This window comes from Eublepharis macularius, chromosome 8 (genome assembly GCF_028583425.1).
Source record: "Eublepharis macularius isolate TG4126 chromosome 8, MPM_Emac_v1.0, whole genome shotgun sequence".
NCBI classification, from domain to species: Eukaryota; Metazoa; Chordata; class Lepidosauria; order Squamata; family Eublepharidae; genus Eublepharis; species Eublepharis macularius.
The window spans coordinates 70,971,709-70,998,925 of NC_072797.1; the positions used below are offsets into that span (position 1 = coordinate 70,971,709).

The 27,217-nt window shown below is 41.2% G+C and overlaps 1 protein-coding gene across 1 annotated transcript in view; it reads left to right on the forward strand.

The window, feature by feature from the left end:
- The window catches only part of COMMD10 (COMM domain containing 10), a 94,386-nt gene continuing 67,169 nt past the window's right edge, over nt 1-27,217 (forward strand). Inside the window, exons 1-5 of the mRNA XM_054986933.1 lie at nt 1-77; nt 704-794; nt 1,802-1,912; nt 11,939-12,094; nt 19,264-19,374. Of these exons, the coding sequence (XP_054842908.1) occupies nt 43-77; nt 704-794; nt 1,802-1,912; nt 11,939-12,094; nt 19,264-19,374 (504 nt within the window). The 5' untranslated portion in view covers nt 1-42. The remainder of the gene's footprint in view (nt 78-703; nt 795-1,801; nt 1,913-11,938; nt 12,095-19,263; nt 19,375-27,217) is intronic.

The following is a 27,217-nucleotide window of genomic DNA, read 5'->3' on the forward strand; positions in this document are numbered from 1 at the left end:
CTATGGGAGTTAACGGAGGGAGGGTGATTGACAGCGCCCAAAATGGCGGCGCCCATCGTTATTCCGGATACGGGCAGGTAAGAGCTGCGCTCGTTTTCTTCGTTGGCTGGAAACAGCTCACGGTCGTTTCTTCTCCAGGTTGAACGTGACGAGTTGTTACACGTATACGTATGAAACGCAGGGCTATACACTGTCACGTGACAATATCGGCCTTCCGAGGAGACGAACCTCAGGTCAGCCCCAGTGCTTTCCCCCATTGCTCAGCAAGAAGTAATAAACACGAATACCTTTGAGCAGGCGGAGCATGCCTCTCCATTCATCAGCTAAGGGCCAGTAAATCTGCGCCTCTGCTGTCCGGGAGCCACTCGGCGAAGCTTCTGGTTTTTTCAGTTAGGGTTGCTAACTCCAGTTTGGGGATCTCCTGGAGATTTGGTTGCAGTGCCTGGGGAGGGCAGAGTTTGGGGATGGGAGGGAGTTCAGCAGAGCTGTGATGCCATAGAGTTCATCCTCCAAAACTGTCATTGCCTCCAGGGAACTGATCTCTGTAGTTTGGTGATCAGCTGTAAAAACACACAAGCAAACCCTGTTGTATGCAGACATGAGCTCTTCTCTTTTTAAGAACTAGCAACACAGAGAGAGGTTTGCCTACTTTCACTCTGCCCTACTCTGAAGTGGTGTCTTTCTCTGTGTTATCCTTTTCTAGTGTCAGAAAAGCAGTGTCCTTCATCAACACCATAGATACTGGCAAGTTTTCTCGCCTGCTCTCCCGCATCCTTCAGAAGCTTCACTTAAAGGTTTGTATAGTACCTTCCTTTCAATGGAAAATGTTGCATTAATTATGGGTCATATGACTGCTACAGCAGGCTATGGCAGCACCAACTGCAAAAAGTCAGGGAGTAACAGTAGCTCTTCAACATTTCTGGCAGAAGCTCTGTTTAATTGGATGCCTTTTAAAATGAACATATTATTTTAAAATATTTTCTTGCATACACATTGCTTACTTTCAGTTGCACAATGAAAATCCTTATGTTGTGGTGGCAGCTGCTGCCAAACCAACAATTTTAAAAATCTGAAGAGTCTTATCAAATCCTCAGTGGCCAATCAGAAGCCGTGTTGGGTAAAAACCCTAGGTTCTAAAATTACTTGGTGGGTGCCAGAAAAGATGTTGGTGGGCAATGTGGCGCCCACAACCACCACACTGAGGGCCCCTACTTAGCCATTTATGCTAATTACAAAAACAAATGAATTAATTTTCATGTTATAATAATTTATTATAATCTTTAAAGTTAATTTGTTCCAGAATGACAATCTAAAGTAAGATTTCTATATGTGTGAACGATTTACCTGACATTTCTTGTCATTGGTTTTTATTCTGAAGCACCATAATCAGACTACAATAACAAGTTTAAAAAAATTAATCCGGAAGGCACAATAACAGGAACTACAAGACTGTCCCTCCAAATTTTTGAGATGCCTGCAGTTACAGTGACCAGTAGGAAGAGCTTTCTATGTTGCTTGCTTTACCCCTGCCTACTGTGGAAATGACGAACAAGCAACACTTGATAAGGAATGAAATACAAAAGATAAACCATGACATTCTAAGCTTTGATAATATTGTGCTGGTCCAGCCAGTGTGCTAACCTTACATCTGTTCATGTGGAAGATCCCCTTGAGATCTTTTGGATCCAAGACACTCTGATGCAGCTTGAACTAGACTGACTGTTTTGGAATTTGCAGATAACCATAACCTTTTATTGAGGTAAATGTTATGAGTTTTTGTTAAATGGAAACTTTATTTCAGGGTGAAAGTACTTTCACAGAAGAAGAGGAAGAGAAACTTCAAATTGCATTCTCAGTGGAAAAACAGGATCTCCACCTCATCCTCGAAACAATAACATTCATTTTGGAACAGGTATCTTTTTAAATACTGCCATAACTTCAACTCATTTAACGACAATATTCAAGATAAATGGAAATACTTATTTGACAAAAGGTTTCTCATCCGTGTTCTTCAGAGTCTGACTTCATGGTTCCCTTACTCAGAGTTGGCAACATTTAGTTTTGTTATTGGTTAGCAACCAAAAGGCCTCTATTTGCAGAGCTAAGTTCTGTTGAAGATCCCCCATGGCTTAGTAATGGTCGTAGAAGTATGTTTAAGGACTGCATTCCACAGTCTAGAGCAAGGGTTCCCAACCTTTGGGGGCTGCTTTAGAGTGCTCAATACCTAAAGAGGGCCACATCTTAAATCAAAATGTAACAGAATTATTAACCCACCTATTTAGATAAACAGTAAACATTCAGAGGTCAATGAAGAAATGTTAACTTGTATTCTGTTTTGGAACAATATTTTACTGTCGAATCCTTTTTATGTAGCGATGCATGCTTACCTAATCAGTGTGATTTTTGTGGCAGTTTTCTGTTAGTCCAAGTCAGGGTTTGTGACAGACACCCTTAAAATGTCGTATAAATGTTCATCTGTAAGTCTTGACTTACACTTGGATTTAGAAATTTTCATCTTGGAAAAAGTTTGTTCACAGATGTATATGGTACCAAAGACTGTAAACATGCTTGCAACAGATTTCTTTAGGTTGATAAATATATCAGGAAGACCACAATAGAAATCTTAACAGACAATTTTCTTTGTAAATGTTTCTGATATGACCACTTGCTTGCAAATCAATTAATTCCATCTGAAAAAAGTTACTTCCATCCTCTGGTGCTACTTCAAATAGATTCTGAAACATTCTTATTTCCTTTCTGTGCTTATGGCAATCAGTGAATCTGTTCTGGAATTCTACCTGCAATAGGTTCAGTGCTTTGACACGTCTTTCAACAATGACCTGTAAATTCCCGTCCTCAAATTTTAGTTCATGGCAGCATGAGAAGTTTGAAAAGTTACTTTCACTAACTTGCTTCATAAAAATGTTTAGTTTTGCTTCAGAAGCTTTCAGTTCATAATAAATGTCACACTCAAGCTTTCCTTTTTCCTGCAACTTTAGATTCAATGAGCTCTGTGATATCAATTAACAAAGTCAAATCAAAAATCATCCAGGGTCAGAAAGTACTTCTTGACCTTTTCCTTTCTCCTTGAGAAAGGCATCAGCTTCATGATGGACTGAAAAAACATTTGACGACTTTGCCTCTGCTAAGCCATCTGACTTCTTCATTGTACAATACATCTCCATATTCTGCATCTATCTCTGAGTGAAAATTTTGAAACTGATGATGAGTAAGGCCGTGATGCCTGATGTAATTAATGCTGGATACAACAAAACAGATCACACTTTCCCACTGAAGAATCTTACTACACAAGGCTTGCCGATAGATGATGCAGGGAAATTGCATGGGAAGTGTATCATTTAATTTCAGTATCTCTTCACTGATTCTTGCAACAACACCAGTTTTACTTCCCACCATATTTCTTGCACCATCAGTTGTGATGCTTTTCAATTTATTCCAACTCAGACCAAGATTTTCTATTGATTCACATACTTTAAAGAATATGTTTTCTGCAATTGTAATTTCTTTCAAACTCTACAGTGCACACAACTATTCGATAATTCTGAAGTTGAAATCTATCCCCCTGATAAATATTAGTAGTTGAACAATGTCTATAATGTCATTGCTCTTATCTAATGCCAAAGGAAAAAAATCAAAACTTTTTGCCTTGACAATCAGTGACACATACAGCTCTTCTCCTAGTTCTTCAACACACCTGGTGATTGTAGGTGCAGATAAACTGACACAACTAACACAAGAAACGTTACTAGGGCACATTTTCTCCATTACTTTAACCATGCACTTTTTAACAAATTCAGCATCAGTGTGTGGCCTACCACTCTCAGCAATACATTTAGCAACATGATAGCTGGCCCTCAATATTTTGCAGATACTCAACCAAGAGGCTTCCCTCAGAGAGCAAACTCAATATCGATAATAACAAGAACTCTCTCGAATGAAAGATTTAGCAATGTATTTATGAATGTCTAAAGTCCTAAGTGCTTCAGCAGATATTATAAACTAAATTACCATTTGTTATATGTTCAATACAATATTATCTGTCATTAAATACATAACTCATGCTATAACCATCAATATAATGTCCCATAATGTTACTTACAAATATAGAAATATCAGTTCATTCAGGAACAGCAGTACATTCAAAATAACTGATTCATCCAACAATAAATAAAGGTGCAGTCTGTATAAATAGCAACAAAAATTGCTTGTTGCACTGTTTCGTCATTTTCCATTAATAGATAAGGTCAAATTCTTTCATTCATAAATAAGCCCAATGGTGTGATCTTTATGTGATTCAACCCATGTGTTACAGCAGGGAATGTCCGGTTTTGGCTTGCCCACCTGACAAACTGCTAGCTTGGCTTGTTTTTCACAAATAACAGCTTTATCAGGGGCAACGAGGACAATGAATCGGTTGTTTCTATCATCAAACGAACTGCTGCAGTGACTGATGGAACAGTGCGATAAGCAATTTTTGTATTGAACATATAACAAATGGTGATTTAGTTTATAATATCTATTGAAGCACTTTAAACATTCATAAACATCTTTCATTCGAGAGAGCTCTTGTTATTATCCTCACTATTTTGCTACAAAACATTGATTTTTAAAGAGAATTTATCTTGTTCACTCGCACCTCTCCTTGATATATTGAGTAGCTGTTGTGACAGGATTCAAAGTGCTTTTTAACATTGTACTCCTTTAATACTGAGACAGTGTCAAGACATCAGGCAAATTGCTTTATCCTTGTTTAAAAGAAAGAAGTACTCAGTACTTCTCAGTAGTCCATTTGTCATTAAAGACATGGTGCTCATCTGCCATTTTTTGTTCCTTTGAAACAGCAGGTCATGTCTGTGTACAGCCATGTCATGGTTGTCTGTTTGTTGTATTGCTTGTGCCACAATATGCTGAAGCTATACTGCCTTGTTGCTAATTTGATGTGTACTCTCTCTGATCATTCATAACCATATTGCAGATGTTACTTCCTTAGGATCCAGAACGGGCCTCCCCGGTTATCTTAGAGAAATATGCAAGTCTCAGCTAACCGTAACCTTGGTGTGTCTAGATGCCAGCTTTCACTACTCTTCCCAAATGCCGAGAATACATTGTATATCTGATATATAGTCATAACTAAAGAGATTCTCACAGGACTCTTGTAGGCTTGCGCGCCAAAACTTTAACTGTCATTTGGAGCGTGGGAAAATCAACTATAACAGAGACTGCTTGATTTGAATTGTCACTTCTGCCAAACTCCGTGATGGGGTACAGACCTGAACGTCATAGATTCTAATAAAGCTACTTCTGCTGGAACCAACGTGTGTTCACTGTGGATGGGCTTGAGGGGTCTACCTGCCAGGGACTGACACAGCACTTTCTTTTGCAGACTTCATCTTACAGAATTTTTAGCAGATCAGCAGTTGCAGAGTTTCAATATCATCCTTGAATAAATAAAAATATGAGTATAGGTTTAGGGGTCTAACTCTTCCCTTTCCCATCAAATCCACCCCACTCTAGCTGTTATTACCTGGGAATCTTCATTTCGATCATTGCAAAGAAGAGAAGAGACCTCTGCCACTACAGTTCTCAGGAGTATTGGGGCATATGCACAGTCTAGGAAGAACTTTTAAAAAATGGGTTATGAATCTGACCTGCCAGATGGCAGAGTTGCAATCCTAAGTACATTGAATACTAAGATTTATTTCTTAATAAACACACTGCCTTGTGGTTTAAATCTACACATGCTAATACTTCGGGGGACCTCCCAAAAGTGCAGGTAGTGAATGAAAGGTCAGCCTCCCACCTGGAGCAGAGAATATGCCATTAAGTTGGCTTCAGATTATTGTTGGCGCAGCGTGGTTTGAACTGTAGCTGAGCTATAAATAAGGCTTCCACACACTTATAGCATTTAAGTGTATGTACAGTTTATTTACAGTGACTTATATACAGAATCTGTTCTCAGTGTCAAAGTGCTTCGCTAAGCACCTAATGGAACAAGCTCCACACCAGCACAAGACACTGCTGGCTTATATCCCCCAGTAGCACCCCCCAGTGAATGAAAGGTCAGCCTCCCACCTGGAGCAGAGAATGTGCCATTAAATTGGCTTCAGATTATATGCTGAGTGCACATACACATCACTGCCTGCTGGCCATGCCTCAATCATGAGAAGAAAAATGGCAGCCGCGGAGAGGGGAACTTGGCTGGAGGAAGATGTGGAAAGGGGATTCCCATAAGCTTCCCTGCGTAGAGAGTACTCCTTCCCTCTCAACCCAAGGGGCCACTCACCGGCTCTGCAGTCACAGATGCATGAGACGACTCCTAGCTGGAGTAGCTGGGGGAGGAGAGGCGGAAGCAAGCAAGGCAAACACCAACTAGCTCTTATTGAGGAAGGAAGAATGCTTTTGCCTGCAGCAGCAACCTCATCAGTAACCTTGGAAACCGTTTGGAGGAGCCTTGATGGGTGGAGCCTCTAGAAATGTTTAGTATGCAAAACATTTTGAATCTTTTTTTTTTTTGCAAAAATACCAGCCCTTTTCCTGCTTTTTTTTTTGCAAAAGACATCTGTACCCATCCACACAGCTGCTTTAGCTCCCTTGCACACATATATAGCCTTCATTGTGGTAATGCATGGAGAGGGGGAGTGAAAAAGCTGAATGAGCTTTGCTGGCTACCAAAGCACACAGAATGGTCAAAATGATAGTATGGAGGATGAGAGCAAGAGGGAGTTGACAGAAGGAACCATGGAGACCAGGGATGTGCATGCTGGAAATATTCGAATTTCGGAATTTCAGATGTGCATGCTGGAAATATTCGAATTTCGGAAATATCCAAAACCCGAAGCGGCAAGCTGCATCAGATTCGGGTATTTGAATCGCTTTGGAATGCTCCGTAAAGATTCAGAGCATTCCAAAGTGATTCAGGGGGCTGGGTTTTCCAGCACCCCCCCACACTCCCAACCCCCCCCCACTCAGCCCACCTCCCTATCAGCTGGCAGGCAGCAGGGGGATTCCCCCCTGCTGCCTGCCAGCTGATAGTTTAAAGGGCCCTGTCCTGCCAACAAGCAGCAGGGCCCTTTAAAACCCCACAACACCCACCCACCCGACTTACCTTTGCTCAGTTGTGGAGCACCCGGCGGGGAGGTGCAGGCTTATGCCTGCATCCCCCCTGCCTCCTTCGCCCGCCGGTGTCAGGGCCGAGGAGCTCCTCAATCCTGACATCGGCAAGGCGAATGGAGCGCCCGGTGTGTGTGTGTGTGTGCAAACTTAAGCCTGCAGCCTCCCCGCCACCTCGCTTGAGTTACCCGCTGATGTTGGGGTCAAGGAGCTTCTTGACCCCGACATCAGTGGGCAAACGGAGCGCCTGGTGCGGCGAGGTGCAGGCTTAAGCCTGCAGCCTCCCCAACACCTTGCGCACCCGCTGGTGTCGGGGCCAAGGAGCTCCTCAACCCTGACATCGGCAAGGCAAACGGAACGCTTGCCAGGGGTGTGTACAAGCTTAAGCCTGCAGCCTCCCTGCCGCCTCGCTTGAGTTGCCCGCCGGTGTCGGGGTCGAGGAGCTCCTTGACCCCGATGTCAGTGGGTGAATGGAATGCCCGCCGGATGGAGGTGCAGGCTTAAGCCTGCAGCCTCCCCGTCGCCTTGCTCGCCCGCTGGTGTCAGGTCCGAGGAGCTCCTCGACCCTGACAATGGCAGGCGAACAGAGTGACTGAGGTGGGGATGCAAGCTTAAGCCTGCAACCTCCCTGCCGCCTCGCTTGCCCACCGGTGTCGGGGCCGAGGAGTTCCTCAGTCTCGACATCGGCGGGTGAATGGAGCACCAGCGGGGAGGTGCAGGCTTAAGCCTGCAGCATACCTGCCGCCTCCTTCACCGCTGATGGGGCCGAGGAGTTTCCTGGCCCTGACAGCAGTTCCCACACTCAGCCGCTCATTCGGGAAGCCCCTGACGAGCATCTGATTCAGGGCTTTAAATGTTCCTTTCCCTGCTGCTCGCAGAGGCAGGGAAACAGGCATTTAAACCCGAAGCTTCCCGAAGCATTATGAATGCTTCAGGAAGCTTTGCTTCGGGGTTTCTGGATCGATTTGGAAATCCCAAAGCTTTCTGGATCGGGTCTGATTCGGGTATTTTACCTGAATCGGATTCCCGGTGCACACACCCCTAATAGAGACCAGAAGAAACAATGTTGCTATTGTGTTTTTGGCAAGAAAGGGACTGGAAGAAGAGCAGTAGGTGGTGCCCCTTGAGGCAAGAAGAATAGAGTGGGTCTGAGGGAAAATGGCTTGAGGGTGATAGCAGCAAACAAGCAGGTTGGAGGACTGCACAGAAAGAGCTCAATGCCGCATGTGGCCCGTGGTCTAGAGCAGAATTCCTGTTTCCAGCCTTGTGTATGTAAGTGGCACAGTATTCAGCTGTAGCACATGGAAATGAAGCATAGATAATTGTAAAGCTCTGGTCTCTAGGCTAGTCAGAGTAGCTGGGCTGTATTAAGAAGCACCATCCTTGTGGACTTCTGAGGTCATCTTAGATCCCTGAAAGAGAGGGGAACATGGCGTTCCTGTGACCTTCCTCTTCTTTTTAAACTTTATTGTGCCTCAGATCAGGAATTAAATAGGTTAATTCCACTGCCAGTCTTCCTTGTCCTGGGGCAAGATCCTGTAGTTCCAGCCATAGCCTCTGGGTATCATCTCATCTACAGCCATGTTTTGCTTTCCTAGCCACATGGATTATCCTGGTCCAATCCATACAATCATTCAAGTCCTTTGTTGTTGTATTGTACAGCCCGGAAAACCCACAACAACCATCCTTTGTTGTTGCTTTGGCAGTGAACTACTTGTCAATCTCTTGTGCCATTTGCCTCTGTTTAGCGTGTTGTTTGCAATAGCTGTAGCAAGAACACTTCATATTTGTTGTCACAGAACTCTTTTGCTGATGGATATTCTGAGTTTGTCAACTTCTACTCATCTCAGGCTTTTCTCTAACAAAGTGACAAAGTAAAGTGCCTTTACATCAACAAAAGAAGAAATACTGTAGCTAGATTCTAAATAGTGTGTAGCAATTCTTACTTTACAGTTAGCCCTACAACCTGATCATAAGCTTATCTATTCAGAAATGTGACACTGAGTTCTGTCGGACTACAATTTGTCACTTTCGGTTGGCATATTTTAGGAATAGGTCTTTCTTAGTTGTTGCTGAAATTTTGTGGTGCCTTCTGTGGTAATCATATTCCTGGGGGTGTGAATGTCAGTCCATCTTTCTGATGTGAATGTCAGTCCATCTCTGGATCAGCCACAAGTCAAATCAATAAAAATCTTAGTGGTCCTTAACTGTCGGGTGCAAGAATACTTTAGAAGCGACTTCTATGCAGGGATTTTTTCCCCAGGTGGTACATGCTGGTATGGAGTACCGGCAACTCTTTATGAAGTACTGTTAGCTCTTGGGCTTTAGGTCTTGGGCTGATAGAGAACTATTCCAAAGTAGCTGTGATGCTAGAAAGGTTCAGTGGAATTTCCTATTTAGATTGACTCTGCAACTGTGGTAGCAATAAAATTGACTCTATAGACCACATTTTCTTTGGTTGTCCTAAATTTTCAGAATTAAGAGCTATTATTTAATCAGAATTTTCTTTCTCCAGAAGCAAAATCATTTTGGCCACTCAGAGACAAAGACATACAAACTACTCTGTGTGTGTGGTGAAATTTTTGGCAGCTATTGTTCAGTTATATGATAATTAATTTTTAGGTTTTCTTCTTGTGGGATGTGGGTTTACTGTTTATGACTTAAGTTGTGAAAACAGTAAGAAGTAAAGTATGAGTACTGGCACCTCTTTTTTAAAGAAAAAAAACTTGGTTCTGTGCAAGGAATAAAAGAAATCCCAATATTATCTGAATAGCAGACCAGGTAATGTAACCAAAGCATGGCAGAGGTAGCAGAAAGTGATCCTGCAGGGATGTTTTAAAAAGAAAAACAGAATTGGTGGCATTTGCATCATTTAAAAAAAAGCGTTTCCAAGTTGAATGTTGCCAGAAGCTTAAGTCAGACATGGTACAAGATTAATTTGAGTGTCTTCCTTCTTTAAACTATTTCTGATATTGAGTTAGTTACATGCTCCCTTGGGGCTTCACTTTAACACGATGCAGTGTTTGTGGGTCTTCCCCAGCTCCTATTGGCCGGATGTGTGCTGGGAGTTCTGTGTTGAAACATAATTCCCTGGGGCATGGGGGATTTAGGTTGGGACCATAGTGTGTGGGGAGAAGGGGCCAAAGCCTTCTAACCCCTGCACTGTTTTCCCGAAAGGAAACTGTCCCAAGGAGCTTCCCTTTGCCTTGTTGGGGAAACATGCACGAGCCCATCAGTACACGAACATTTCCCCAACATGGAAAACAGTGCTTCCCTGGGGTTGTTTGGGTCACAAAAATAGTACTGGGATGCCCTCTCTCAGTCTGCACATCATGGTTCCAGTCTGAATTAAGCCCCTGCATACCTGGAAATTAAGCTTCAACACACAACTCCCATTGTACATATAGTCAGTGAGAACCTAGAGAAGAAACATATTGTGAAGTCAGGACCTTAGAACAACGTCAAGTAAGAAATGCAGGAATTATTGGCTAGTCTTGGTACTTGTACTTTAACTTGTACTCCAAACTTGTACTTCTTCCAAAGATCTACCAAAAATGCACTTTGAAAACCCTGTACTTCTTTGCATGGGTGGGTTAAAAGGCCCCATATCCAATAAGATAAAGAATAATGGTTGCTCAGTCTTCCAAATAAGTGAGAGAATGCAAATAAGATTATGAAACCTGATGCAGATGAAAATGAAATCAAATCAGCAGCCTCTGTGATCTGTGGCAAGGAAGTCACCAGAAACCTTTCCAACAGTGTTTCATTAGAATAGCATAGAAATGGGAAAGGAATTTTAAGCATCTGCCACAAGTGTAGCAAAAGGAAGTCCCACATTTACACACCTGAGGCAGACAAGTAGAGACCATGGTGCCGGCACATAAAATGGAGTAACAGTAGTAGTTCAGAATTTAAAATCCAGTATGTAAAAGCTTGCTCCATTATACCTTCCCCTGGAGGTGTGTCATCCCATCATTTGCCTCCTTTTTGAGGCAGGTTAAAAAATTATTATTGACCAAGTCTTTGAGAGATGGGCAGTTTATATTACCTATAATTTTGTTTGTTGCGGAGAATTGCTCTGCCACAGTATTGTTTTTGAATTGTTTGTATTTTTTCTGTTGTATTGTAGAATATTTTCATTTCTCTGTTGATAACTGCCTTGGAAATCGAGACTAAAAACTGCTATATAAATATTAAAAATACATGTACCGGTTATATTTATATGCCACCTTTCTTCTGTGGAACTCGAGGTGCCATATGTTTTATTCCTTTTGAGGCCTGCCCTCTAGTCATTGACTGGATCCTGGCTTGATTTTTTTTCAGCGATGTTGCTGTGTTGTGAGTCTTCCAACCACATTCAAGAGCCTTACCAGACAGCCATTTTATAGCATAAGGGATGTACACTTACTTGCATTGCCTCCAAACATTTTTCCTCAAAGGAGCCTACTGCTATGGGGTTATGGCACCCAGCCCCAATATTTTTGTTACTGGAAAAAAAATCAGTCCTTTTCCAAGCTAGGGCTTCCTTTGGTATTGTAAACGTGCAGATTGTGGTTGGTATATGTTGGATATATCTTCAGTGATTTAGGTCCAGTCAGATTTTTCGTTGGTGAAAACAGGATGAGTTATATCCTCTTTGATCATGAAAAAGGCTGTGTGGCAGATCACGGCTGATGGGATCCATCCCAATAACTTCATCTTTGCACCATGAATCATATATGTTCAGCATCTCTTGGTGTGCCTTTCTGAGGTTTGTCTAAAGTAGCATTTAGAAAAGTGTATTTATTGTGGGTATTCTTTTTTTCAGGCAGTCTATCACAACTTGAAACCAACCGTTCTGCAGCAGCAGCTGGAGCATTCCCGTGTGGATCATGATAAAGCAGAAGTGTTTGCCACTACGTGGGCTGCTGCAGGGCCAGACACAGTGGAGAAGTTCAGGCAAAGGATTTTGTCACCTCAGAAGGTAGTAATGATAAAAATATATTTAAGGCATTAAATTAGTCAGTGCCATACATAAAGTATTTTTTTTTACTGAGACTGAAAAAACACTCAAGTATGTTGTACATTCTAAATATGAAGTAGACTTGCTAACAGCTAGATGTGCAAATGTTTAAAATAACTTAAAATAATTAGTAGTTGAGCAGTGTTAAATTTCTTACGTGTGTGTTCATGCAGTTAATTTTGAGAGTTTAGTACATTATGCTAAAAAAGTTTAGTGTGTTCCCTGGCATAGTTTTTGGCATTGCAGAGAGCCCCTGATTTCTGCAGCAGAACTGTCGTGTGAAGAATGTTCTTGGCTTGTACAAGTGAATGCAGCATAACCTGGTTCGAATAAGGACATGAAGCCATTTAGATGAGGACAGGGACTTGAAAATTTATATATAGTGGATGTGGTTACTATGAAACTGAAGGATAAGGGAATACTATGGATCTAGGAGGTAGTCCAGGAACACAGTTTGTTGTGCTTATGTACAGAAAATCTTATTTTGCATCTCATTTTATTTTACTTGGTTGTCACTATATTGATTGTTTACAGTTTTCATTCATAGTTAATTAAAAACATACTGGTGAAATGAATAAATAAGGAAGGTGAAAAAATTGATTGTGCTGGGATTAAGAACCTGAAACTATAAGAAACCTTTTGCAGTTAAATATAATTAAGATGACGGATGAGCTGAACTTGAAAAGGGCTAGAAAATGAAAGCTGTTCTATCGGTGCAGTGTTCTGAGATAGTTTTATGCTTACTTGTGTACCTCATTTGTGCTGGATGGCATCCTCAGATGTTTTCAGGTCTCCTGTTAGGTATGCACAAAAAGGACCACAGCCTGAACTTTCTTGCTGGATCTTGTGGAGCAACTGGGCTAGGGCCTAGGGCTGACCAAGAGGGTGTTCTTGGTCATAGAGTCAGCAGGGTCTGGCTCCGATGAAAAGGCAGGAGGTGGGTAGCTTCGCCTTCCTTCTGACCAAGTTGTTGGGTGTGTACTGAGAGTCTTCTGCATGCGAGAATATCCAAACATGTGTATTCTATTGCAGCCTGTTTAGTGTGAGAAAATCTCCCAGCAAACAGTGGTTTTGATATGTTGTTTCTACTCTTTAGGCCAGTTAGTGCTTCCAGGAGAATGCTGTTTGTGAGAATCAGCACTTCCTCATGGGACTTTATAAACAGCAGGTGTAACTTGCATGATTGTGACAGCTTGAAAAAGCAGAGCTGTGATCACACTAATTAGAGTGGCTGGGTATATTCAGCGCTGGCTTGAACAAAACAGCACTTCTGTGGGGAGGCAGGGCAGCGGCTCGCCAGCTGTTTAGGTGTTCATGTTCAGGACGTAGCCTTTTCTTTATGTGCAGTCTACTCTGTGGTTGAAATTCCGCATACTTTGGACAGGGCTGGTGGAAGGATACATGCCACGTATCCTTCCATGTTGACTGTCTGAATGTTGGAGCATGGCGACTGAGAGGAGAGAAGCACGTAGCCAAGGGAAGGAGGTGTGAAAGGGGAAGCCTTAGCTAAGAAGGCCCCCCCCCTCCAACATCGGCTTTTTTGACACATGGCCCAGAGATAGAAGGATGAGAAAAGGGGAGTTCTGAGGCAGGTCAGAGTTTCAGACACACTCTCTGCTTTGTTGGAGACATAAGTCTTCCAGGATTGATACAGGCCCTGAAGGAATCAACTAAGTTATCTTTGATGCCCATTGCGCAGCTTGTAATTGTATCCAAATAGATTTACATTCTTGAATGTATATAACAGTTAGTAACTTCACATTGCTAGCTTCAAATTGCATCAGTAATTAATGTAAATTAAAATCTTTGTGTGCAATGCAAGGGTTTTTTTGGGGTGGGGGGAAGCTTTGCATTGGTAGTTGCTCTGAAATTAATTGGAAGAAGCTCAAAGCATGAGTGTTCATATTAACAGCTTGATTAGAAGCACTGCTAGTGCCAGAAACAGCAGAACTGTTAGAAATAACTTCAGAAATGTGCCAAGATTTAATGTAAAAATGATACTGGAATTTGTTTTGTTATGCTCATCTAGTGGTGACATCACTAGAGACAAATGTGACCTGACTGGTAGTTTATTATAAGGGAGATCAATAAGATATTTATATTCTCATGCCTTAGCTTTGTGACTGCTCTTTTTTCATTTTAGTGTAGTTAGTGATCACCAGGAGAATATTAGCTGTTGCAAAAAAGGCTGCAGATATTTTTGATGGGTTGAATCCAGAGAACCATAAGCAGATCTCTGATCATAGAACAAATCCTGCATAACTGCTTCCCTTCTTGTGGAAATCCACATACCTCGTGAAATTTTGTCCTGAAGGTCCTTAGGAGCACTGTGTGCTACAGTATAGAGAGTTGTAAGTTGAGTGGGAAATTCATGAAAATTGTCCATACACAATCCCTTGCCTTCGTGGAAGTGCTGCCTTCTTGTGCAAGGATCCAACCCTATATTTTTTTAACCAGTCCAAAAGGTTGATATATTGAACAAAAGTCTACAGAAGGCAGGTAAATAAAGTCTTGTTTTCTGTGTATTCTGATTACGCTTTATACTCTAAAGTGACTTGGTTTTACCCATGATTTTCTGGACATTATTCTGTATCTTTGGATTTGAAGGCTGCAGTCCACAAATTCAGCCCCATCGTGCAAACTACCAGGCACTAGAAACTAAAGTCATTTCTAGGAGTGGTGTACCATTGTGGGCCAGTTGACTGTACAGCAAGCACTGAAACTACTGCAAGTGGTCTGAGCCTTTACAACTGCTTAAAGACCAGTTTGTGTCTCATTGTGGAAGCCTTTTGCAACTGCTTGGATCAGATGCAGTAATTTCTGCACAGGCTCAAGCAGTCTTCTGTCTTTCAGGTGTGGCTGGAACTTGTTAGAGCATGGCTGTCTTCTGCTAGCTGCTGGAAAAGATAGAGTCAGTGCATATAACGTTCTGGATATCACCTGAAGGTGTTCCTCCCTATTCTAGGGAATATAAAAAACAAAGCATGATTGCTTCCTTTCCATTGCTTTACCTATAGGATCTTGTTACAAAAGTTCTATAGTCAAATCTTTCCTACGTTATTTCAAAACTGTGTGTGGCGCAATATGAGCCTCATACATAAAATATCAAGGCAAAGAATACTGCTGCATTAGCCTAATGCCTTGGCAGAAACGTTCAGTGCTGAGTTCATTAAGAATCGGACTAATAACTTGAGCAGGTATTTTTAAAAAGAAGCTTTAAGCGAGAAGAGTTCAGTGGAGCGAAATCTCTTATAAAAGGGAGTCCCTTTGCTATGAATGAGAATCACCTGAGGGCAGACTGCTTTGAAAATAGTGTTACCAGAAGCGACAGGAAAGTTAACAGTGACTGTGTCTTAACTTTTGTCATTATTGTTCCCAGTGCTAAAATGATTGATTTTGGGTGGGAACCTATCTTACTACTATTTCATCTGTTTTGACTCCATTATAAAGTTCCTTTTTACATGCACAACATAATATTCTTTTCCTCTGTTTCTCCATGTTCTTCTTGAAGCTGAAAACTGTACCTTCTAGGAACGCTGATCCTTCAAGCTCCAGTTTCTTAGCTTATATCTCACTAATTCAGAGCATAAATGAGAAACTAATATAAAATGTCTCTCTTCAGTAATGAAAGCAAGTAAAGGAAATCTCCACTGCAAGTAGTCAGAATTTTGGAGCTACTATGTAAACTGGGTTGAAATTTATGCTTCTGAAGAAAGTTGTGGGCTTTGTGGAAGAGTTTTGCTGCATGGAATATGGATGTCCCCATGCGAAGCGAGAGTGCATTGAAATATCACAGAGAGTTCTAGATGTTTTCCTGGTTATTTTCCTGTTCTAGAGCAGCATGAGAATCAGCATTTGTTCAGTGAAGAGTACTCCTTGAATTGTATCATCTCAGCAGCAGCAGCAGCAGTCTATAGACTTCATGAGGGTTGAGCTGACCCAAGCCAGCTGAAGCTGCTTAAGACATGGAATATGACTGAAATGTAATTTTAGTAGGGTCTAATTCTTATGTAGATTTCTGCAAAGTATAAATATCTTTTTGTTTCTTCCTTCTTCTCTTGTTTTTTGAGTTCTACAGACACATTGTTCTCGGCATTAACTATTTTGTTAAGCTGAAGTGCTTTTTTCAGAATTGGTAGGGTCTTACCTCAATGGAACAAAATATTGTATGTTCTTTGGCAATGAAAATGAGTTGTAAGATGGGTCTTTAGACGGAGGAAAGAATATGAGTTTCTCACCTTGCATCTCCAGTTAATTGTTTTTGTGAATGTATACAACTTTATTTAAAACTTCATCCCTCATAAATTTCTTTAGGTGCTCAGTTTTCAAGTATTATTTATTTGGATTATGTTGTGCCTTTGGATAGAACAGTACCACTCTTTGATGCAAGGGATGAACAGGAGGTAGGTCTCTGGTTCACTGTTGAACCACTGGCTAGTTCTCAATGAATCATCTACTAGTTGTTCTCATCTGGTTGCTTTCTGAAGTATGTTGGGGGAGGTAGATTTGATTGGATCCAGCAAGCTGCTGATGTTAATCAAGACTGTGTACTCAAGATTACTTAACACATATTCGTTATACCTTGATTGATGAGAAACAGTGGGTGTGTACTATTTTGTAAATTCAAAACAGATTGTCTTCCACGAGATTCTAGTCAACAAAAGGAGACTGCAAGATTTGTCAGCTGATCACCCTTAATGCTATCATATGGTTACTGCTTCCAGAAAACTATTTCAAATTGTATAATTATAGTAAGCCTAGTACATGTGAATTTTTTTGTTAAACTGTCCTTAGAACATGTCCCTGTTAAATGACCTACTGCATATAATAATGCATTTTTGTAACCCTGCAAAAGCAAGATATATAAAGTAAATTTGTGGATTTGGAAAGTTCCAGTTTCTGTCTTTGTTTCAAGGTATGCTTTAAGTAACCCACTTCTGTATGTCTATATGCCTTGTCCCACTTTATTGTAGTCATATATCATGTACCCTAAGCAGTCAAAATAGGATGAACTCTATTATATTCAATCTTCCTTTCAATAAAATAAATAGGTAAGCCTTTCTGAGGCCCTCTGGCAGTATATGGTGCATTAATCAAAAATTCCTAAAGTGTACCTGGCTGCTTGAAATGGGGAAAAAATCCTCTTGAATTCTATTGGAAAAATAAGACCATTCAGTATATGAAAAGAAGTTGTCTGCTTTTTCCTTTGCCTACAAACCATGTTGATCTGCTTTATGGCTCGTGTGATGGCTCCAGTACTTCTGCAGTTCTCTAATGTTAAGGAATCTAACATTTATCTCATATTTTTGTTCTGAATACAAATGCAGTATAATCAATCCACAAAGAAAGCATAGTTGTGAAGGAAACTGTGACACAGCACATGTTCCCTGATGCAGTGACATCAGAGTTTTGTATGGGCTGGATATGATGAGAAGGAAGTGCCACTCTGGCTAAGCCAGTGCAGCTGATGACTGCCAGCTGAGCATAAGTGAAAAGTTTATGCTACATGTAAGGAGATTTTATTTATTTTGTGTTGGTTGGAGTGATTGTCTTCTATAAAGAGGAAGAGGTTTTGGATGCTTGTTAGAAGAGCAAGTTGTCATTGATTTGCCTGTGCATTCACTGGTGTTTTTGTAAGCTTCTGTGTTAGCAGAATTCTGTTGCAACACGTAAGATGCTCAGTTAATGTGTAGTGACTGTCCTGATGGGGATTCTGTGTCTGAAATAGAGGACAACTATGCTTCTAAAACAGAGATTCTAATACTGATAGGCCCAAGGACTTTATTCCTTGCCTAACAGACGACTGATGGATGAATTCACTGGAACTGTACATTCAACATTAAATATATGCATTTATTAATTCTGTTGCAAAACTTCTGAGAATCATTTTTCCCCTGCTTGAGGCTTTAAATATCTTGATGTATAGTGTTGAAATGGGTGTACCATATGGTGTTCCTGCTTGGTTTTCCCAGTGGAAGTCTCACATACAAACAAATATGACATATGAAATAAATAAGCCAACTTTCAAATATTGTGTAATAATAGATTTGTGAGCTGTGTGACTGTTAGGACCCAATGAGTTTGTCAAATGAGGAGTTTGCATTCAGATGGCCAACTCAACCAGGGGTTAAGTTAAAATAGGCATGGGCGTAGCTTATTGTTGAGCATGAATGTGTATCTTTCTCCTCCATTCTCTTACAGAGAGCAACAAAGGAATCCTGGGGAAAAATTAACTCTAGCTACCTATTGCATCTGAATGAAGGTTAATTAGATTTAGTGTGCTCCTCTATCTGGGATTGTAAACTTGAATGTAACTCTCCCTTAGAGACCCAGTCAGTATGTGAGTGGGGAAATTCTGGTTATCTGCTTGTGTATGCCATGGGTAGCTAGAGGTAGCTTATTCCTTTCTTGTGCTCTGTGCATGAAAAGAAAGGAGGAAGGAGTGAGGTGCACATGTGAACCTACCAAGAACCTGAGTTGGTGCCCATTTTAACTTAACTGTGCTTGCATGAATGCAACCTGTGGGTGGGTTCTTTCTATGTGAGCCTAGCTCACACAGGAAAACATAGCTCACCACTAGACCAATCCTAGTGTGCAGAAAGTACCCAGATACACTCTACTACTTGTATCTCTGGTTATGTGATTGAGGGGCACCATTGATATAGGTAGCTCAGTTTTGTGATGCCCTCCTCAAAAAAAGTTTCTTGAAGTACCACTGTAAATTCCTAAGTTGAAAAGCTACTTCTCTCCCCATGTAGAGTTTGCAAGCTTGAATTCTGATCAGGTCAAGGAGGAGCAGCTTTTCAATATTACTCTGCTAGCCTTGCAAAACCAAAACCAGCTAACAAGTCAGGGCCCTATACATTTATTTTGCGATATAGTTGTCAGGCATGACTGGACACATTCAGGGAGCAAATCAACTTATTAAAGAAGGTATCATTTTCACATAGCAACTTCTCAAGCAGACCGTTGAGGGTAAGGAAGAATGATGAATTCCTGTTGAAACCCCGTTTCCTCTACAGCCCCCTAACTGCCCTTTGCTGACACCAGTCATTATGCAGTGGTAGTAACTGAAATAATGCTTTGCCTTATTGGTACATCTTACTGTAATCTGTGTTGGTGTTTCATAGCTTGAGACGGTTGGATGGCAGCTTAACCTTCAGATGGCTCAGTCCACCCAAGCAAAACAAAAATCCCCTCAAGCTGTTCTGGAACTTGGAGTGATCAATCAGGATTCAAAGGTAAGAAGGGCTTTTTCTCCCCCCCCCCCCCCCGAGTCCTGTACTTAATTTCCTTTGCTGGGGATGATTAGGCTTCCCTGGCTCCTGGGTTCCAAAAATATGTGTTAAATGGCTTTGATGATTATAGCAATGTAAGTAAAGTTGCCCTGTGAAATGAGATTTCTTGAAATGTTATATTTACACTGTAAATGGCAACCCATTTCCCATTGTTGTATGAAATCATCATGATTCAGCTTCTTCCTCTTGTAAATGTGGAAGGTGATCTAGAACCGTTAAATTCAAGGCTTGTCACAGCCAGTGATAAAACTGAAGGTGTGTCCATAATTGTGATAGCAATCCAGTGGAACTGTTTGCATGCAACCAGATGCACAGATGGGTCTTCATTAGCTTTTGTATTTCCTGTCACAGCATCCACAGTAAATAAACAAGCTGCTTATTATGGTTAGTTTTTAGGTAGTCCAGTTTCTATTCCATTCAAGAAACCATGTATGTTATGCTTCCATTCTGCTCTGTGTTGCCAAGGAGCAGCCCTCTCTCCTGCTCCAAGGCCTGCCATGAACTGTGTTTGGGTTTCCTGCATTGCTGTTTTACTGCTACACCAGAGACTGCTTTGCACGTGTGCACTTTAATACACGTGTCTGTTTCGTGCCTGTTTATTATCTACCACGGACTGTGCCTGCCCCCTATCTCTGCTATGGACTGTGTTATATATTCTGTTCCCTGCCTCCATGGAAGCCTGCCTCACCTGGGCCCAAGCCGCGCTGTTAGCAGCATGGTGCCAGCCAGGGAAAGCCCTCAGCGAGCCTGGCCAGGCACCCCCTGGCCAGTTCCTGCCGGGAGCCTCCCGCGGGCCAGTCACCCAGCTTGCCCTCGCTACCGGGCAACCTGCTAGCAAGCCCCAGCCAAGCCCAGCCAGCAACCATGTTCCCAGGCAGCCAGAAGACCAGCCTGAACAGCCTGCTGAGAGAAGCCATTTCGGAGAAGCGAGCAGACAACGTCTGCAGCGGCGAGCCTCACCTTGCTCTGCATATCTTAATAGCTGCCCCGGAGAAGAAGCTAAGTGCTGACCATCCCAAGCACTTAGAGAATGCATCTCAAAGCAGCCTCCGCATTCCAGAGATGATGACATTGGGACAAGCCCTGTCCGCTGGAACATCCATTCAACACGCCCGGATCTCCCCCTCCCTCCTTTTCCCCCTCTTCCCAAGGTGTCACAATAATATAATCAGATTCCTAAAGTGGCCCATCTAGGGTAGTTGTAGAGCCATTAAAACCTTTGTTTCGCCCGTGAGAACCACTAGGAACTGCACCAGCCCCAGGGTACGTTTTGGGGTATTAAAGCTGGTCTCCCAGGCCACATGGTACATGTGCCATTCCTATCCAGACTCCTTGCTGTCACTCTATATCGGATCTAGTGCAGGCATTAGACCATCTCATCTCACTGCTACGTCTTTGCTCCACGTCAGGATTGTGAGTATACCCAACTTCATCTCTCTCAAGTGGGCTACCCCACTAATGCAACCGTCTCTGTTTTCCTACTCTGTTTTCCTAGCTCTTGTGTGTACTCTTGTATGCGTGTGCTAGTTCAGGCATACGCCACATTATTTAGTAAAACACGTATCGTTATTTAGTCTGCCTCTTTATTGCATGAGCATCTGGAGAGGGACCCCAGTATATATTGGTTAAAAGATCCACACTAAATTTAGTTCCAGACTGCTAGCTAATTCCCCATTCAAATAGAGCAGTTCTGGTAACATCTGACTGCTGAACACTAGCCCAAATAGTCTTGCATGCTTCTGATTTAGTTCCAGGTAAGCAAATAATCACTTAATATTCAATATTTTCACCTGTTTTTTAAAATGTGAATCAGTTTCTAAAAATTTCCATTGTGGAGTCCTTCCTTTGGCAATGCATTTAAAGCCCTGACTTTGAAAGCTCTCTCTATTGTGTGCAAAGCCTAATAAGTGACATGTATAAATTGTATCAATTTTTACAAAAAATCCTACTGAAACAAAACTAGGTCATACATTTTTTAAAATAAAAGCATATGCCCTTATGAATGAAATGCTTCCATTCATTTATTATTTCTTTTGAAGAATCCCTGTAAACTTGATCCAAATATTTCCCCTTTTTTCCTTCTAATCCTGCTTCCCCATATTATATTCCCTTCCTCAGTTATAGCTATGGGACTATATTTGTTCTTGTACAGGAAAGCATCAATTTGAGAAATAGAGCTTTAGTGTTCTGTGTTTGAATATTTAAACATTGGCCTAAATGCACATGTTGGCATTGGCTCACCAGGGGGCAGTAGAGCTCTTTCAGCTATTTGCATTTCTTGAGCATGTTCAATGTTTTTTCACATAACATTGTTGAATCAATTGTAAAGCAAGTTGTGGAAACCTGTGTTTACCTTTCTAATCTGCATACAACAGTAGGTGAAATAGAACTCTGTCTACTCACTTAATGTTTTTAAATTAGTATACAAATGAAACTGATGTTGAGTATTTGTTAATGACTCTAATCACATAAATAGTGTTGTACTATTTAGGTGTTCCCTAATTTGTTTTTGATCACAAACCAGAGCTTGGTTGTTAAATGTTAAATGTTCTAAATTGATGCAAAAACATTTTAGTGTGAGACATGTATTTGTAATGGGAAAGCTATTATACTAATTTAAGTAACCCTAACAGACTGCAGACTTAGGCCTGTTAGCTTGGACCCCTGAGAAGAAGCCTCAGTAGTCAAAATATACTAGCGGGAATATATTTCCATTTTATTCTTATTTCAGGATGTACGTAAAGAAGCTCACGAAGGAGTTTCATGTGTGCAGCTTGTAGCTTTGTGGTGCTGTGTTTGCCATGATGTTTCCTATTACTGGAAAGATAAGCCATTGTTCAGTTTAAAAAGCAGATTGTTTCTTTGGCAATGGGAACCCTCGCAAAGCAAATTACTGCAATTGCTCTGTTCTGTTTTCACAGTCCTCCTTTTGATCAAAATCATGTAACTAAGTCCTAGGGACTGAGGTGAAGAATCTGGAATTACATTCATTTTGGTAGCTTTTGTATGGAGAGTGATGACTGCTATTTTAGAATGTTCAAAAGTGGAAGCAGAGATAATTTTGCCAATTTTGATTTATCAAAAATCCAAGCACCTTCTTTTCTCCGCTTTCCCCCCAATTCTCCCTGACTTATTAGAGTTGGTTCGTTTCTCCATGGTGAAATTGCTACCAACTTTATGTGAGTTGGGGCCATTGCTACCCTTCTTAGGCACGTGTAAAATAGGTGGGCAAGTCTACTTTGTGATGTCCCCCTGACGCATGCAGCGACTTTTGTTTCAATGTGCTAGCCACATTGAGACAAACAGCCAGGTTGGGAGCTCTGATCACAGCACTCTTAGCTTTTCCTCTGGTTTGGCCCTCGCTGTAAAATGTTGATTCCTAAGGAAGAACTGTTGTCTGGTTTAAGTCTGCCCTGGAATAGATGAAGATGGAAACAGTGGTCCTGCATTTGCGTAAATTTGTTGTTTTCTGATCTGTTACTGAAAAAAATGAAGTGTTAAAATATATCTTCTTGGAAAATTGAAACACTTGACTTGTATTGATCTACAGCTGTGAAATAAAAGCAATACAAGGAAACAAAAGAATTTCACTGAAGAAACTAATGGATTGAGATGAATGCTGTAGGATAACAGTTGAGTTGCCAGGCTACATCTGCGGTTGGCTTTGTGGGGGGTGGGGTATGTGCATTTTAAATAAAAGTGTTTTAACTGGAGGAAGTGTGGCTGTCTGATGCAGTGGTTGTGAGCTGATGAATAGAGATTTTGGTAAATTCATACCTAGTCTCCTCTGATGGAGATAAACATTATAAAATAAATATCCCTCCCAGTTCTTTGGGGTTATGTTTAATCTGTCTTTCCCCAGGATGCTACCATGAAATCACCTTGACAACAAGGGATAATTTATCTTACGGTAAATTGGATTGGATTCTGGTTGCAGATGGTGCTTTATTTGTGGGAAGAATTTCAAATTGGAGATACGTTGGGTCTGTGTGATAAAAACCTTTAGGTCTTATGTTTAAATCTTCCTTATCTCTTTTTTTTACCCTTTAAATATTTTTGCTATAAAAATATTACTGTTAATCATGGATCTCTCTCTGTTTCCCAGCTTTATATGAAATTTTGTTACGCTCTAAAATGACGTGGATTTCAATGTAAATGGATCTTTGAAAAAGCATTCTATTTGACTTTATCTAGGAACGGCTGGATGTTACCTCTTGTGGGAACAATGAGCTTTTACGATCGCAGTTTGCAGAAGAAGTAATTAAAGGCATACACATTTTAATGTCCGCTAATATTAATATAGCCTCTGCCTAGAAAAGAGAGTATGTTGCTGTGCTTTGCTCACACAATAGGATAATAGGAACAGATAACTGAATGCAGTGTTGTATTTTATAACATGTAAGGATTTGAACTCTTAAGTGTTGTGCTTTGTGTTTATTCTGGAGGTAAACCTTGCTCTCTTGAATCCTGGCCATTGGTTCCTTTCTTTTCTCAATAACTCTGCTTTGGTGGGTTCATTAAAACTTTATCCTGTAGCTGTTTGTTTTTAAGACAGCAATCCTAAGCATGTCTACTCAGAATCCTATTCAGGTCTATTCAATGGGGCTTACTCCCAAGGAAGTATTCTTAGGAATGCACTGTAAGTTTCTGCATTTTGAACAGCAAAAAATGCTGTATTTTATTTTCACATGTGAAACATATTCTTATTTATTTATAGTTCACCTCTCTCACTGAGTCCTAAGGGAGATTACAGAGTGCAAGTGAATACAATATAATCAACAGCTAGGGCGTTCAATGAACAGATACAATAGGGTTTGGTAGCTGAAAATTCAAAAACAAGGCCAAACACAGAGATGAAACCTTTCTGAAACAAAGTGTAACTAATTAACACGACATCTTTAGCAATGTAGAAACTACCCAGTAGAGGCATATCTACATCAGCAGACAGTACCCAATAGCATAGTTTATAGTTCCTGTCCTTTACCAAGGCATCTTTCTAAGATATTTTTTATGACACAGTCCTATGATCTGAGTAGAAGGCTCTTCTGAATAATTCAGTTTTGCATAGTTGCAGAAGGTCAGGAGAGTGGGAGTTTTCCTGACCTATTTAGGCAGGCCATTCCATAAGGTGGAGGCTACTACAGAGAAAGCTTGTGTGTGGGCAGCTGTTGATTTAGCCCAACCACAGAATCATCATGCATACAGAATGTTTCCAGTTGGCCAGTCTATGGGTGCATGCATAGTATGGGAATGTGCAAAACAGCCTTTACCGAAATGGCTTCCTCTCTTTTTCCTCCCTGATTTCCCCTTAGTTAGTCTGTTGTGTGTGCTGTATGTGTTTGTATGTTTGCCCTTTTATTTATCTTTTAATTTAAAAAACTTTTCTGGTTGAACATATGGCAGGCTTTATTTCCAGAGTTCTCTAAGGAAATAATCCCAGTAAACATTGGTGGAGAATCCCAGTTACCCCCTCTTGCTTTGTCTCCTTTAAGCGAATTCCCCCCAACTAATTAGGAGACTGCCTATTTGGGTAACACATACCTCTTCAAAATGCCATCTGTCAGCAAAGTCTGATACTAAGATTCTGGGCTCCAAGTAGCTTGGCACAGTGCGGCAAAATGCTGGCACAGTTATATCTTCCTTTTGTCATGGCCCTGCCTCAGTCCATTACCTTGCCACCCGCCATCGAGTCCTCTTCAGAGGACGAGGAGCTCGAGGGGCCGGCAGAGCCAGCCTCTGCATCAGAGGAGCCAGCAGCAGAGTTGGCCATGGTGCCAGTGGTGGAATTGTCAACAGAGCAGCAAGCAATACAGCCAGGGACCTCCAAAGAAGCAGTCGGGGGTGAAGGCTCGCGTGGAGCACAGAAGACCCCGGCATCAGGGAGAAAGGAGCCTTCCAAGCCAGCTGTGAGAAGGAAGAACTGGGCATGGGAGGTGGTTTGGGAAAGATGCCGGAGCGCCCGGCCGCAAGCTCAGCACAGGGTAGGACTGAGCTCCGAGAGTGAGATGTTGCAGTCAGGCACAGAGGAAACACCTGCACCTTAGCCTCTTATCCAGAGCAGAGGATAAAAGGGAAGCAACCTAGCTCGTCACTCCCTGCAACCTGAGCCTCATGCCTGGAAGCCTTCGACCCCAGCCTTGCACCTTGCTACTCCTTGGTCTGAACTCTTGTCTTACGACCCTGGTTTGACTCCTGACTTTACCTCCGCCTTCTGTTTATCGGGCTGCTTGCCTGTGTTTGAACTCGGACTGTTGGATTTGTTTTTGGACTGCCCTTTTTGTGTGTGACTTCAGACTGCCTGACCATTCGTAAGCCAGTGCACACACCAGGCACAACCTGCCAGCTTGGACCGGTGCCTAGCCCTGGAGTGCGCCCCCTTTCCTTCCCTGCCATAATAATGAAAGCGAATGGGATCAAAGATGTTATGTTCTTCATAGTAAAAAGTCCAGTAGCACCTTTAGGATTAACTTTATTGAGGCATAAGCTATCCATGAAGAGAGCTGTGGTTCTCAAAAGCTTATGCCTCAATAAAGTTGGTTAATCTTAAAGGTTGCAACTGGACTTTTTACTATTTTGCAACTACAGACTAACATGGCTAACTCCTCTGGATCTATGTTCTTCATAGTAATTTGCAAAACAAATAATTAAAAAGAAAGTAAATGGGAATTATTGTGAGATGAGCAACACATTAGGAAGGTAGATTTTGTTTTTCCTGAAAATTATACTGGTTTTCTTCCCCTACTTGGCCCACTATGTTGGAGTCACTGTGTGCTTGGTTGGTTTTCTGTTTTATGACTGGATAGCTTCTTGTCATGCTAGAAATCTGTTTCAATGTGAAAACAGGGACTCTTTCACTGTGAATAAGATAGTAAAGATTTCATATTCATGCACATGCTTAGCAATCAATGAGAGAAATATTAGTTAATCTGGTTGTTAAAGTCATTACATGATATATTTTATTGCTGCTTTGTCAATGGATCAATACGTCTTTATGACGTATTGGGACAGTCTCTGTTTTGAACTGATGTGATGATCATCAGAAGCCTTTCTACCTTCATGGGTACAGGAAGATACGGGACATATTTGTAATGGAGAAAATCCTAGATTAACAGAAGCAGATTGAGTCAGATCAGTACATTTCTGATTTTGCTGAAACATGGCAACCTATAGTTGATTTTTGCAAGTGATGAGGCAATATTCCACAGTTTCTGCTTTTATGATGTAGGTATGTTGTTAACTGTAGTTCTATCTATGATTGTAAACAAGTTTAGTCGACTCATTGTTCTTTAATTATTTAGTAATCCTTATATATACTTCAATATTAAATTTCTTTCAATGTTTTAATTTCTAACTTTTGATGTATGTTGTTTTTAAGCTCTTATTATACAACCTATTATGTTTCAATAAAGTTTATAAAAGTTTATTTTAAAAAGCATCTATATTCATGACTAGTTTGCTAGTTCTACAAACTGACTATTGCAGGAAACCATTACATTGGCATATGTTGGTAATGCATGCCAAAGACACAAATCCTTTTGCTTAAAAGAAAGAGGTGAGTGTCTTCTGTGGCCGATATAAAGTGTATAAAAGATACCTATAACAAAGGCTTTAAAAATACTTTCAGAAGGAGGAGAGGTAGCATACAGGCACTCGCTCTGTTGTGCTTGGGCTCAGATCCATCAATGAAGATTATTACTTTGCCTGAAGCAGCTACAGTTAAGAAATCCTTGACAACCAAAGAGAGGACAATAGAATAACATTTATACCCTGTATCCCTTTGGCCACT